We start from the raw sequence: 14,835 nt of genomic DNA on the forward strand, positions 1-14,835 counted from the left end.
TTAGTTTTTTAGTTTTTAAAAACTAAAACTCCACCGTCCTTCAATTCGGCAATTTAAAAATCGTTTAGTTTTTTAGTTTTTTTTTTTTAGTTTTTTTTAAAAACTAAAAACTCCACCGTCCTTCAATTCGGCAATTTAAAAATCGTTTAGTTTTTTTTTAGTTTTTTTTTTTATTTTTAAAACTAAAAACTCCACCGTCCTTCAATTCGGCAATTTAAAAATCGTTTAGTTTTTAGTTTTTTAGTTTTTTAGTTTTTAAAACTAAAACTCCACCGTCCTTCAATCGGCAAGGCAATTTAAAAATCGTTTAGTTTTTTTAGTTTTTTAGTTTTTTATTTTTAAAAACTAAAAACTCCACCGTCCTTCAATTCTGGCAATTTAAAAATCGTTTAGTTTTTTTTAGTTTTTTTAGTTTTTTAGTTTTTAAAACTAAAACTCCACCGTCCTTCAATTCGGCAATTTAAAAATCGTTTAGTTTTTTTAGTTTTTTTTTTAGTTTTTTAGTTTTTAAAAACTAAAACTCCACCGTCCTTCAATTCGGCAATTTAAAATCAGTTTTTTTTTTAGTTTTTTTTAGTTTTTTTTTTTTTAGTTTTTAAAACTAAAACTCCACCGTCCTTCAATTCGGCAATTTAAAATCGTTTAGTTTTTTTTTAGTTTTTTTTAGTTTTTAGTTTTTTAAAACTAAAAACTCCACAAATCCTTCAATTCGGCAATTTAAAAATCGTTTAGTTTTTTTTAGTTTTTTTTAGTTTTTTTTTAGTTTTTAAAAACTAAAAACTCCACCGTCCTTCAATTCGGCAATTTAAAATCGTTTAGTTTTTAGTTTTTTTTTTAGTTTTTTTAGTTTTTAAAACTAAAACTCCACCGTCCTTCAATTCGGCAATTTAAAATCGTTTAGTTTTTTTTAGTTTTTTAGTTTTTTTTAGTTTTTTTAAAAACTAAAACTCCACCGTCCTTCAATTCGGCAATTTAAAAATCGTTTAGTTTTTTTTTTTTTAGTTTTTTTTAAAAACTAAAAACTCCACCGTCCTTCAATTCGGCAATTTAAAAATCGTTTAGTTTTTTTTTTATTTTTTTTTTTAGTTTTTTAAAAACTAAAACTCCTAAATCCTTCAATTCGGCAATTTAAAATCGTTTAGTTTTTTTTTTTTTTTTTTTTTTTTTTGTTTTTTTTAAAAACTAAAAACTCCACCGTCCTTCAATTCGGCAATTTAAAAATCGTTTAGTTTTTTTTTTTAGTTTTTTTTTTTAGTTTTTTTTTTTTTAGTTTTTTTTAAAAACTAAAAACTCCACCGTCCTTCAATTCGGCAATTTAAAAATCGTTTAGTTTTTTTTTTTTAGTTTTTTTTAAAAACTAAAAACTCCACCGTCCTTCAATTCGGCAATTTAAAAATCGTTTAGTTTTTTTTTAGTTTTTTTTTTTAGTTTTTTTTTTTTTGTTTTTTTTTAAAACTAAAAACTCCACCGTCCTTCAATTCGGCAATTTAAAAATCGTTTAGTTTTTTTTTTTTAGTTTTTTTTTTTAGTTTTTTTTTTTTTTTTTTTTTTTAAAAACTAAAAACTCCACCGTCCTTCAATTCGGCAATTTAAAAATCGTTTTTTTTTTTTTTTTTTTTTTTGTTTTTTTTAAAAACTAAAAACTCCACCGTCCTTCAATTCGGCAATTTAAAAATTTTTTTTTTTTTTTTTAGTTTTTTTTTTTAGTTTTTTTTTTTTTAGTTTTTTTTAAAAACTAAAAACTCCACCGTCCTTCAATTCGGCAATTTAAAAATCGTTTAGTTTTTTTTTAGTTTTTTTTTTTAGTTTTTTTTTTTAGTTTATTGATTATCTATCCATTGATTATGACTATTGTCAAATCCAAGATATTTTACATACATTTTATTCCCTCGTCTTTTCAAAACTTTTTCAATTAAATAAATGTCAGAATGTCGAACTTTTTGTAGCTCTTCAGTATAAAAGCTTCCTTGTATTGAATTTCCTTGATAGTCTTTGAGCTTATACGTTACAGGTGATGTTTTATTAATTTTAATGATTGTGAATATTTCGTTTGTCCAATTTGGCTTATATCCTTTATCAAAGACATGCTTATATTTACTTATTCTTACATGTTGATTTAATTTAAATTTGATTTTAACATGACAATGATTTAAACTTTTAAATACGGTTTGTTTTAATATTTCTATATTTTTACCAACAACTTCAACAGGTTTCATTTTAATTGTGCGATGTTTAGTATTATTATATCTTTCAATTAATTCTGGCAGCAATTTCAACCATTCATAATTTCCTTCATGCTAAATTCAAAAAACATTTTGTTTTTTAGTGTTCTATTGAATCGTTCAGCTATTGATGCTTTTAAATGAGTAAATGTTGATTACATATGAACATTATATTTGTTTAACATTGTTTTGAATATTGAATTATAAAATTCTGTTCCTTGATCCACATGAAGATTTTTGCATATTCGACCTTTTTCGAATATTGATTCCATTGCTGCTGATACCTCTTTTCCAGTTTTATTTTTAAGTCCAACAGCCCAGCTGAATTTTGAAAAAATATCAATGACTGTTAAAATATAATTGTAACCAGAATTGACCTTTAAATGTTCAATCATTTCTACAAGATCAGCTTGCCATGTTTCATCCTTATCACGAATGTCAACTTCACGTCGTAAAAAATTTTTTCTTGCTGGAGCATGTAACTCACGCACAACATCTCTTTTATAATCGTTCATAGTTCACTGACGGATGTATACAGACTGGTTTTTTATATTAATATATTAATCCACTTCCTCTCAATTCTTCAATAATTGACATGATCTCATTATCATGATTCGAATTACCAGCTGCATTACATGCTCCTAATAATCGTAATCGATCAACAAGTTCATTCGGATTATCTCAGTAGATATAATTGACTCTAGTTGGATTATTTTCTCTAAGAGTCATAACCATTGGTAATAATCCAGTACCATAATGCTCATTATTATTATTATTATTCTTATGAGGTGCAATAAAATCAATGTATTTTCGTAATGCTGAATTTTTTATTGGCATATTAAATCTATGATATTGATGATGTGCGTTTGTATTATTAATAATTTCATTATAAATTTTTTTATCAATATCAGTGATAGTTCTTCTGTCTGGTGACTTCATAATTGATGATTCCATTAATCCAGGTATTATTTTGTAAGATGTATCAAAAATATTTAATTCATCATTGTTAAAGAATATTTTTGCATTTCCAATTTTGTAGTCGGATTTCAGTTTTTTTACACCATAATCTTTATCCCACTGTATACTATTGATTTTTCCTAAGTAATCATCTATTAAATCCTTATTTGATTCTTCCACAAATGTTTCTTTACCTTCATCAGCAGTATCATATTCACCTTTTTCTTCATAAATTGATTCTTCATTATCAGAAGTACAATAATTATCCTCATGTGTTGAATTATTTTTTTTATCATTCGTATTTTTTTTTTCATCCGGAAATGATTTATCATCAATTAATGATTTTTTGTTGATCGTTGTTGTTGGCAGTTCTGCAGCTAATTTGTTGAGCGGTGTGACAACAGGTTTAAGATATTTATTGGCAGCTTCTGATATATTTTCTTTTCTCAATTTTATCAATTGATATTTTTTACGAATAACGTCTTGTACTTTTTCGATTTTACTTAAAAATTTTGTTTCATCAACTAGTTTTTGCTCACAAAGAGGCATGTTTATCCTTTGCGATTTTACAATCAACTCATCAAATTTAACAAATCGTTTTGTTATTCATAGTTATATAGCAGTCAAAATTTTTTCTATATCTTCCTTTATCTATATCTCTATCTTTATCGATACACAGAAAGCAATACTTTTCTCTCCACCAATCCACACACATCTGACGCAATTTACTATGCTACATATTAATATTAACGTGATCGTGATGTATATGCTTTAAATTCGTATCATCTTGTGGAAAGATAATTAAAAAAATCAATATTATCACGTATCAAATGTTTAGGTATTCGCGCATATGATTGACATAAATAAAACGAATCAACATAAGTCTTCCCATACAAGAAATTGCTTTAATATGATCCTGCTTTTCAGTCGCAACATCATCAAATATAAACAACGAATCTGGTTTTGCTTCATCAACTGGTACGACTTGATCGTTGTCAGAAAATTTATAATAATTTATTTCTTCAAGTGATTCTAGTAACTTTTCTAAATATTGATATTTCAGTTGGTATAATGATTTACTGTAAATATAAATGCTTGCAAATCGTTAACCATTTGGATCCACAATTAACCTCATTAAAGCGTTCGTTTTACCACAATTACTTCCTCCAATTATTGCACATCTTATTGTATTTGGTAGTAAATCACCATGTCGTTTTTCAATCAAATCATTACCACTTTTTGATGTAATTATATCAAAGTTTATAACAGGCAATTTTAGTGCTTGTTTATGGTATTCCATCGTGATGAGCACTTAGCTCAAATCATATAAATTCAACCGTTTTATACCAAAGCAAATTAGTCTGTTATGAACAATGATTGAGCATACATCAAAAAAGAAAAAGAACAAAAAAAAAAGTTTTGGAAAAGGAATACTCAATAAAATAATTAACAAATTACCATTTAAACTTCATCTACCTGGTTATTCATATTGCGGACCAGGTACCAAGTTAGTAAAACGTTTAGCAAGAGGTGACCCGAGAATTAATCCTTTGGACGCAGCCTGTAAAATTCACTTTATTATACGATATGTATGTTAATTTTGCAGAGTCTTACTATGGCTCAAAAATAGATTCAGTAACAAAAGATAATTTTATTAAAAAATCTCCATTAATTGTTATTGATTGTAGTAAACAAAACGGGTTTTTGAAGACTGGTGCTGTAGATGTACGCTCAGAATTTTAATCAAAAGAAAACTTTCCTTAAGGAACGACAGCATATTGCTTAATTTTACGTGATAAAATAATTGAATATAGACCAATAAGTGGAATAGTACATAAATTAACATAAATTATTTTTTTATATCTTATATTTTAAGGGAGGAATGAAGGATAATTCTAAAAAATGAATAACTTTTATTAATTTGGTTTTGCATCATTTATTCAAGAATAAAATTCAATTCGCCATTGTCAGTTGGTTCTTTACATTTTTAACAATCTTTTTCTAGTTTATAATAAGATATTCCAACTTCACCTTCACAATCATTTTGTATTGGATGTTTTTTGCATTGTTTCAATTTTCAAATTGTTGGATTTGAACGTTGTTCTACAGATAATTTTTCCCAAATTTCATCAATTTGATGTGATGCAAATTTTATGATAGCCATCACTGGAAGTGCAGCAATATCTTTTTGTGTCAATTCAGTTATATTTTCCACTGCACAAAAATGTAAAATGGATTTTTTCATGTTGGCTCTTGTTGAAAATTTTTTAATATACCAATATTTGTATCTTTGCGCATTTTCATATGCACATTTGTAAGAACTGCAAAATGGATGTGAATTCATATGACGTATTGCTGGATGTTCCGTCTCTAATATTTTCATATCTGGACAACCCAGGTCTTCCAAATTGAAAATTGTCATTAGATTAAAACGTAAAATAAATGTTAGCTATTTTTTCTATCTTCACCTTTGACAAATAAATAATAAAACTCTCCAACTATTTCTTTAATGATTATTGTTGATACGTTATTATATTGATCATGGCCAGCTTCCCAAGATATCCCATGATCATTTTTTTGACAATTATCTACAATTTTTTTATATTCTTTAGTTAGACGTGATTTTTCACAAAGTGGTTTGAATATTTTTATAGTTGGTGAAGATCTTGGATTTATGGGTTGGATAACTAACTCTGTCACAATAAATAAACCATGAGGTTCTTGAAATCCTTGAAAATCAATGAATGCTGACTCAACTGTATAGCTGCTGTTCTGAACTGATGATATTTTTTTTATACCTCTGAATAACCACTTCCCTCTTTTTTTAGCCCTTCCACCACTTATTTACCCTAACTATTTTTACCCCCACTCCACAACTTATTTTACAAACATCAAATAGATGATAAAATATCGAAATTTTTTACAATACTTTCTGTAAGCTGTCTTGATGATGCAAGAGCTAAGATTCCAACCTATAAAATGATTGGTCCTCAGTTCGAACCATCATCAAGACAAATTTTTTTAATTCCATCAACATGGTTTTGCATAGTATCGAAAAAAATATTCCTTCGAGCCGGATTCGAACCAGCGACCTCTGGATATCTCTCATATTTCAATAAAACCAATTACAGTCCATTGCTTCTACCAACTGAGCTATCGAAGGCGATTTAGTTTTTCATTGTATAATATATGAAGGAATATTCTTTTACCAATAGGATATAGCATAATCTCTTGTTTGTTTTAGAAGATAGCGTGCCCTATTATTATAATTGCTCTATTTAAGAGCCCTGTGGCGATTTGACATAATTAATTAATTAATTGCTCTAATTAAGGACCTCCTGGGGTGAGACCTCGTGGATTCCGCGAAATCAACCGCGAACCACAGCGGGGGTCGCAGCGGGGGGTTGAGCCAGAACTGTCCTATGTACACTACTAACGATATCTTGTTCGATGGGAAGTTGAATTGTTGAAAAATTAAATATGCCACCTGTAAAAAATGACATTGAAATTTATGGTTGCAATTCTGCCATTTTTTACTCATGCGAATATGGAAATGCAGTCATCGACGTCAAAAATCCATGATTTGTATGACAGAGTGTGTTCTTCATATAGAAATTTGTGTGATTGTTCTTAAGAACGAGATTACATAAAAAATAGGATTGAAATGTTTACACAATATGGTTGACTTGGAGAACATATATCTTAGAGGTTTATTAGAAACTGAAATTACTTATCAAAAATGTCATTTAAATGGGACAGGTCTGGAGGAGTTTGGACTACTATGTTTAGAATTCTTTGTTTTTTGGCATCTTTTCTATCATCTTTTGTTTCCCAATCAACAAAACGTTTTGAATTTCCTGACCGTACATCTCAAATAATTAAACAAATTGCTATGCTTATCCCTCAAAAAGTCATCAATGCAACAATTATTTCACTGCCTCAGTATTTTCCCAATCTTGTTTATGTTGATCCTTTTAATAATTTCGATAAGAAATGGCGGGAGCTAAAAAATTATGAATTTCTAAATCTTACTCCAAGAGAGATTAGTGAGTTTTGGCATATGGTTTATGAATTAGAGTTCGAAAATAGAGATAAACAATTTCCACTTGTCTCAGCTTTTGTACTTGCTTTATTTGCATTACCTCACTCTTTTTCTTTGCTAGTTTGATGACTGTAAATTTGTAAGTAAATTAAAATATTTTATTTTGTTTTTAAATTCAACACATATTTTGGTTTAGTTAATTGTTAGATATTCTTGTTTCATTATGTTTTAGAGACCAAAAAAATATTTCTCTGCATTCCAAAGATTATATTGTGCAATGATAATCAATATTGCATACATTTAATTGGATAATTATTTTGAATTATACTTCTGAATATAAAGAAATTTTCGACACGTAGTTTTGCCTTTTATCAACAAACTGAGTTTCTAACTCTCGTTATTCTACATTTTTATAACTTTATTTTTTATACTTCTAACAAAATAAATTATTATATAGTACTTATAAAAGTCATTAAAATAATAATAAAGGAATTTCAAACAAATTGATTTGTTCAAAAAAATAAATGTAAAAAATCTCCAGACATCTCCAGACTTTTTGGGTTGGCCAGCTCTTGGAGCTGGCTGACGGCACCGGAATTAGTGTCATGCCGTGGTTGGCTTCTTGGCTCAGTTAGCTGGCCTCATAGTGACGTCGACATGCTTTTATGGTGAAACTAGTTGATGTCGATAGGTTCCCGGGTGGAACCAGTTGATGTTGCAGATGAGTCCGGCAAAGCTCCGGATGCATGGTGCATGCTCTTTCGCTCTAGTGTGGTTACTTACTGTCAGGGTAACCTATAATCGAGTAGTCAAATGCATAGATTGCTCTGGAGTAAGACCAGCGTGGCTGCGGATGGACTTCATGTTCGACTACTTGGTGCACTAGAGTGCGTAGGCAGTAGGAGAATATTTGGTAACGCCTGCGAGGTGCAAATATCCTCGATCTCGCATTGACTCAGGTTACGCGAGTTAGTTAAACCAAAGTTACAGTTAAACAAATATCACAGTAATAACCGCGCCACGGGGTTAGGTTATTACGCTCTCAGCCAATATTAAAAACTATATCCATTTTAGTAATGGCGCCCGAGTGACGTTTCGGAACCAAAATGGTGTACTTCACCCCTCTACCATTTCTTACTGAACTAGTTGCTACCGAAATGGCCGTCGGCTTCTGTTACGTAATATTCCCTGGCCCATTGGTTGCCGTTATACACGAGCTGGCAGTCAAAGAGAAGGATAATGAAAAATCCTTGTTGATCCCATAGTAACAGACGCTTCTACTGTATCGGTCGAAAAAACGGTTACAATATATATCTCAATAATAACTCAATAATATCTATCAATCTATCAATAATAACTCAATATATATCTCAATATATAACTCATAGTGGCAATTAACAGTTATCTGTTTCCAATTGAGACAACAGTCACGATTGATTGTTAAAATATGAAAAAACTGTTAGAACAGCGTGATTGAGGATCAAGCGTAGAACCTGTATACACCGAAACAAAGTTCCTTCTGTGAACTTTTAGCAAGTTGATATGATCTAGCAATTTCCACATAATTTTTTAAAAGTACTTGACGATTATAACATATCCAATCAAACATTTTTTCACAATCTTGTTCAAACATTCGTTATTGAAAACATTGATCAAATTTTATTTTTTCAATTGGATAATTTCAGTAAATGTTATTGAGCTGAATGTCCTGAATCTAAATGTTGTATAACGATTAAAGCTCATGCTATACCATGTAAATCACTACAAGCAGATGCACTACTTTCAACACCACCACCATTTTTTATTTTTTAGTACTCTTTTAACTGGTGTTTTTATAATTTTTCTTTCCCATTTTGTTATGCAAATCAATATCATGTTTTGCAATACCAATATCATCAGCAATGTCATTTCTACTTATGTCTTCTTGTAAATCATCTGAACAATCAAGTAAAACAACTTGCCATGTAAAATTTTCAACTGCAAGATGTACAAGACATCTTTTTTTTCTTTTTTTATATCAAATTATTACCTTTTTACTATTGACTTATTTGTCCTTCTTCTTCGACAATTTAGATGGGTTCTCTAATAATAGTACAAGCTTAACACATTAAATCTTGATTTAATAATCTTATGATTCGGACGGGATCTATAAAGCATTTTTTACATCTGTACCAATGATAACAATATCTCATTACACGATTTGCAAGAAACTTACACGCACAAAAAGAACATCCTGTTATCTGTTAAATATAAGTCCTCCAATCATCAATTATTTCTCTGAAAAATATCAGGAAACCATGTAACTACATCAGCATACTTTTCAACATTTATAAAATTATCTTTTTGAAAATTCACAGACTTATAAGTTATAAGACATATAAAATATATGAAACTTCACGTGATTGCAGATAGTGACGCACGAACCGTTAATGATAATTAATAGATATTTTTTCATATTATTGAATAATTATTTTCTTTTCTTTAATTTACAAAGTAACATCGAAATGTATATAAAAAAATTACGTATTTTGCCTAGGGAAAGCAACATTGTTAAATGGTGATTTTACAATTACTGTCCCTCACACTAGACACAGTGGTTATTGGACAGTATGATTGCTCAAAATCATTCCATTTATCAATCGAGCCATACTTTAATGCCAACAAGATTATCATTTGATAAAGTCATTCACTCTGACATAAACAAAGCTGCTTCAAGAAACATTAATTGAACTTTGTGAAATTATAAACAAAAGTAGACTTAAATCAGAACTTCCAGACTTGGAATATTCACTTGATAAAGCACATAATATATTGAATTCTCAAAACTGGATTACACTATTGTGTCAGAGTGGATATTTAACTTTATATGGTGCTGGAGAAGAAAATTTATTTCTTTTATTCGATCAACAAGTCACAGATCGATTGTTCAATTGTCTAAAAATTCATATCGGCTCATCCTGCTTCAAATAAAATTCCAATTACAGTAATATCAACAGTATCAGCTTCAAAAGATAATCGTTTTTCGAAAGGTAATTGAAAGGTATCGCCAAACACACACAACACCTGGTACAGTTATGATGAAACATCGAGTGAATGCCAGTGGCATTGACTTAATACCACTAAATTGTCAAGTTGTGTTTCGTAAATTGGTTGGACTACCATCTTTACCAGCTAGTACGATACTACGTGAATACTTATAGCTTTCAATTTGGAAGAGCAGAAAGTAGTCAAATGTAAAATTGGGCGGTACGAGTCTACTCTTTTTCTACTCTTTTAGACTACCCCATACAAAAAATATTTTTTATCTTAAGATAGAAAAACATGAAGGCGCTTGTTGTTGCTTTCATGTGAAGCTGCCATTGTGGTATGCAAATGCAAAAATAAGGTAAAATTTACCTGAAAGCAACAAAAAGCGCTTTCATGTTTTTCTATCGCGACTAATATTTCTTGCTGGCGAATCGTTATTGCGAGACTCGCAATAACTCCCGCAATACGGGACCAAGAATAGCACTCCAGTTCTTATTATTCTTTATAATTGATTTGTTTTAACCTATCTCTGGTAAAACTAATCTGGCAGAATCTGGCAGTTGTTCCGAAAACCGGTGTAAATCTGCGGAATCTGTAAGGATCTGTCAGAATTTGCCAGATTTTTTTTCACCAGGGATATTATTTCATCAACTCTATCATAACCCCATAGCTGTAAACATTCACGACCAAGTTCCGTAGCACGTTCAATTACCCAAAGAAATAATAAACCTTCCTCTTGTAATGCTGGTATCCGTGGTAGAAATATTTCTACGGATTTTCTAAAAGCTGTCTGCGAATTTTAACAAATTTCTACGAAATTGACCCATGCGGAGAAAAAATTTTAAAAAATCTTCGGAAGTTTTCTCCGTACTTTTAATTATTTTTCTGAGCTTCGAGAAATATTTTAGGGTTTTTTGCCGAATAATTCCTAGTGGAAATACTTCTACAAATTTCAACGAACTTTTTACAAATTTCTGAGAATAGTTCTTCTATAGTTCGCAGACAATCGAAGAAGCTTCTTTGAAAAACTGAATAAATTCCGAAAAATGTTCGAAGAAAATCTATAAATTATTTCTACTAATAGTCCAACTTCTCTGAACCTCAAAAAAACTCGGAGAAACATTTAAAGAAAATTTTGGAACTATGTTAACACATGGTTGACTTTTAGAGAAGTTCCCGAGCAATCGGAGAAGTTTTTCCGAAGGCCAAACAACTCGAAGAAAAATTGAGAGATAACTCTGAAACTATTTTCTCGAATGGGTCAATGTCGTAAAAATTCGTAGAAAATTTGAAGAAATATTACCACCAGGGATACCCAACTGTTGCATTTTATCATCAGACATTGTACCTCATGGTAATTCCATATGTACATTCCATCAACTTCATACTGTATATATCTGTTGAAAATTAATTATTAAAATTCAGTACCACTACCAGGTACAAATATTGTAATTTAATATGAGATTTATTTTTTTGACAAAACAAAAACCGATTATTTTGTGTAAAAGCTCCTGTTTTTATAAAAAACGTAATGAATGAATGAATAAATAATTTAAAGTTTATCTACGATTATAATCAACACTTGAATTAATATTTCAATGATAATATGACAATCTTGTTGATTTTTCCAGCATTAATTGATGATAATAAATTTTTATAAAAATGTACATAAAATCTGTATGAAACAATATTTAATGCTGGTCCTTGTCCAGACAATATTGTAAATACAGTTTGTATACAATGTAATTGTTCACGTAAACCCAAATTTTTTCTTCCATCAGTGTATTTATGATATTAACTAAATCTTGATAAAATTTAAGATTAATACAATTGCAAATTTAGCTAGACCCTCTAAACATTATAGGTAAAACTTGACTATTCGGTGCTTGTTTTAACATTCTAAAATATATTGTAAATACAATACTTTTTATTTCAGTTAATATTTTTTGTTCTTCAACTTTATTCCAATAGCTCTTTTCCAACAGCTTCTAATTTTTTACTTTTTTCACGTTTACTCAATAAAAGTATACGTTGTTGATAGCTCATTAATTTTTTTTGTGTCATTTCATCATCACGTTCTTTATCAAGATCAATATCTTTTATTCTCAATGACAATAATACTTTAACAAGTTCAGTATGAACCAAGTGACCACGTAATTTAATATATTGATTTAGTTTACGAATAATAACAAGTGATAATTTACCACGTTTATTATCTTTAAATATATTTTTTACAAAATTAAATACTTTTTCACGAACTGATGGACGTTTATTGTCAAAAAATGATACCAAAAAATTAGCTAAATTTGTTGTATAGTTAAAATAAAATATGGATGTGTTACTAAAAGATCACTAATACTTGTTTATGTTATTTCTGGTAATGTAAATACTCTTCTGTCACCTTTTTTTTTCTCAGCTTATGACATGTTACTTAATTTAATTAACGTATTCTATTTTGTATAATTAAATCTTTTTATTAATCATTTGTTGTTTGTGGGCTCATGTAGATAGATTAAATATGATAAATTTGATTTACTTTTAGTACTTGTGTTACTTGTCTAGATGGTAATGTAATATTGCTTGACGGTGGCAATACTTGTAATTGAAATATCTGCATTAAACTAAATTAAATTAAAAAATATATTTCACCAATAATAATGTAAAATTTAATAAATTAAAACATACTCTTGCAACAGCAGCTTGAAATAAAAAATAAGTTAATGTTGTATCATTTGAATCAACTACCAACATATTGACTTCCAATGTATTTGGTGTTTCAAATGGTTTTTTCCAAAAATTACTCAAATAGTATATATTTTCCAAATGATATTTACAAAATTAATTTATGATCCAGTAATTGCAAAAAGATTTTTATCTGTAGACACATTAACTAGTAAATCATCTTGAATACTATTGAGCTCTTCATGTAATTCTTGATTAAGTCCAAAGTATTCTTTAAACCATGCTCAAGTGTTCCTTTTAATCCTGGAACTCCAGCTGAAAATACTTTTCCCAACAACTATCTTTTTTTTTGCTCAACATTACCACTAAGATTTGATGCAACTTGTCGTGCTGCAATTTGAATATTTTCTTCTAATGTACGGATATTTTTTTTTGGTACAACAAAATCAATATAGCTTTTGTAACTAATTTTTCCTATAAATTAACAAAACATCAAATAACTGTTATTATTTCATTAGTATTATAAGAAAATTATTTGATTTAATTTATTACCATCCAATTGATTATTACCAGTTGATTGAAATAATTGTGGTGTTTGAATTTGTCCAGTATGTCTAGTATTATTATCATTTGTTATACCAAGATCAAGACCACCCAATAAATCAAGTAAATCATTACTACTTGATGTATTTATAAAATATTATTATTGTGAATATTGTTGATGTATTTAAATTCTTATTCTAATAATCAATATATATATATTTTTTTTTTAATTATCAACAATATTTATTTATTTATTTATTTATATTTATAATTGTTTTTATTTATTTTTTTTTGACGTTTGACGTGAGAGAGTCAACGTATTCTGGAGGTTATGTATGATTAGAAATAATAACAAATTTCTGCAGTGCAGCCAATATAGTAAAGTTTTATGTGGTTTGATACCAACTGAACGAACAAAATGTAGTCGATTTGAGAAAAACGAAAAGACCGTAAATATCAGTTATGCTTTGAATATATATTAACGCAATGGAAAAATCTGATTTTTTTTTTTAAAAAAAGCTTGACATCGATTTATGGGATCATTACCAAACCTCAGCATCCTCATTCAACTCTATCATATTTTAATTAAATTTCTAATAGATTCGCGACGGAAGGGGACAAAATATTTGATGTATAATAAGGCACGGTAGTAGTAGTTAATCTCGTCTCACACATATTCTCATCAACACACATACATTTCTTTCTCATACTTGACTCGAGGCACTACCGTGCCTCTTGATTATACAACTTGGTCGTATGATGTCGAAGATTGACTTATGTCAATTTACAGGAACAATGTTACACTGATTTTATATTACGTTTACAATAAAAATATTACTTTTGTTTGAATTAAAGTAGAATAACTATTTGAGAGTTTTCACTGTACTTGATAGGTCGTATTCAAGACCAAGAAACTGACCATGCGCTCACGAATTTTTATAATTAAATATTGATTTATTTTTAACAAATAGCTGGAGTATTTAATGCAGCAATTATAAATTATATTATTCAATATTTATTTGATTCATTAATTTAACACAAACGTGCCTTGAATTTAATTTAATCGAGTAAGCAAAATTCAGACCATGCGGTCGTAATCGAACACAAGTTAAAGTTGCTATTAATTTAATAAATTTAAAGTGATAATTTAAGTTACCAAATGTTACTTAAAAATTATTGGATAACAATTTAATAATATAATCAATCAAATATTGAATAGCAAGACTTACAGTTGTGCGGACTCGTAGCTAAAATATTTTAAGTTTTTTCAAAGCAAAAAAAACGAGACAAGTGCCTAAAACTATTAGAGCTGGAAAAGCTGGTGTAGGTCAGTGAACTACCAAGGACCAAGTGGCCGAGATA

General features: G+C 28.9%; 1 protein-coding gene across 1 annotated transcript; it reads right to left on the bottom strand.

Annotated features, from left to right (window-relative positions):
* Positions 1 to 1,820: 1,820 nt before the first annotated feature.
* LOC122859846 lies at positions 1,821 to 2,737 on the bottom strand. Its single transcript, XM_044163529.1, has 3 exons — positions 2,507 to 2,737; positions 2,195 to 2,297; positions 1,821 to 2,071 (listed from the first exon to the last, which is right to left on the bottom strand). The coding sequence occupies exons 1-3, from the start codon at positions 2,735 to 2,737 to the stop codon at positions 1,821 to 1,823; spliced, it is 585 nt and encodes a 194-aa protein (XP_044019464.1).
* Positions 2,738 to 14,835: the final 12,098 nt, after the last annotated feature.

This window comes from Aphidius gifuensis, linkage group LG6 (genome assembly GCF_014905175.1).
Source record: "Aphidius gifuensis isolate YNYX2018 linkage group LG6, ASM1490517v1, whole genome shotgun sequence".
Classification (NCBI taxonomy): domain Eukaryota; kingdom Metazoa; phylum Arthropoda; class Insecta; order Hymenoptera; family Braconidae; genus Aphidius; species Aphidius gifuensis.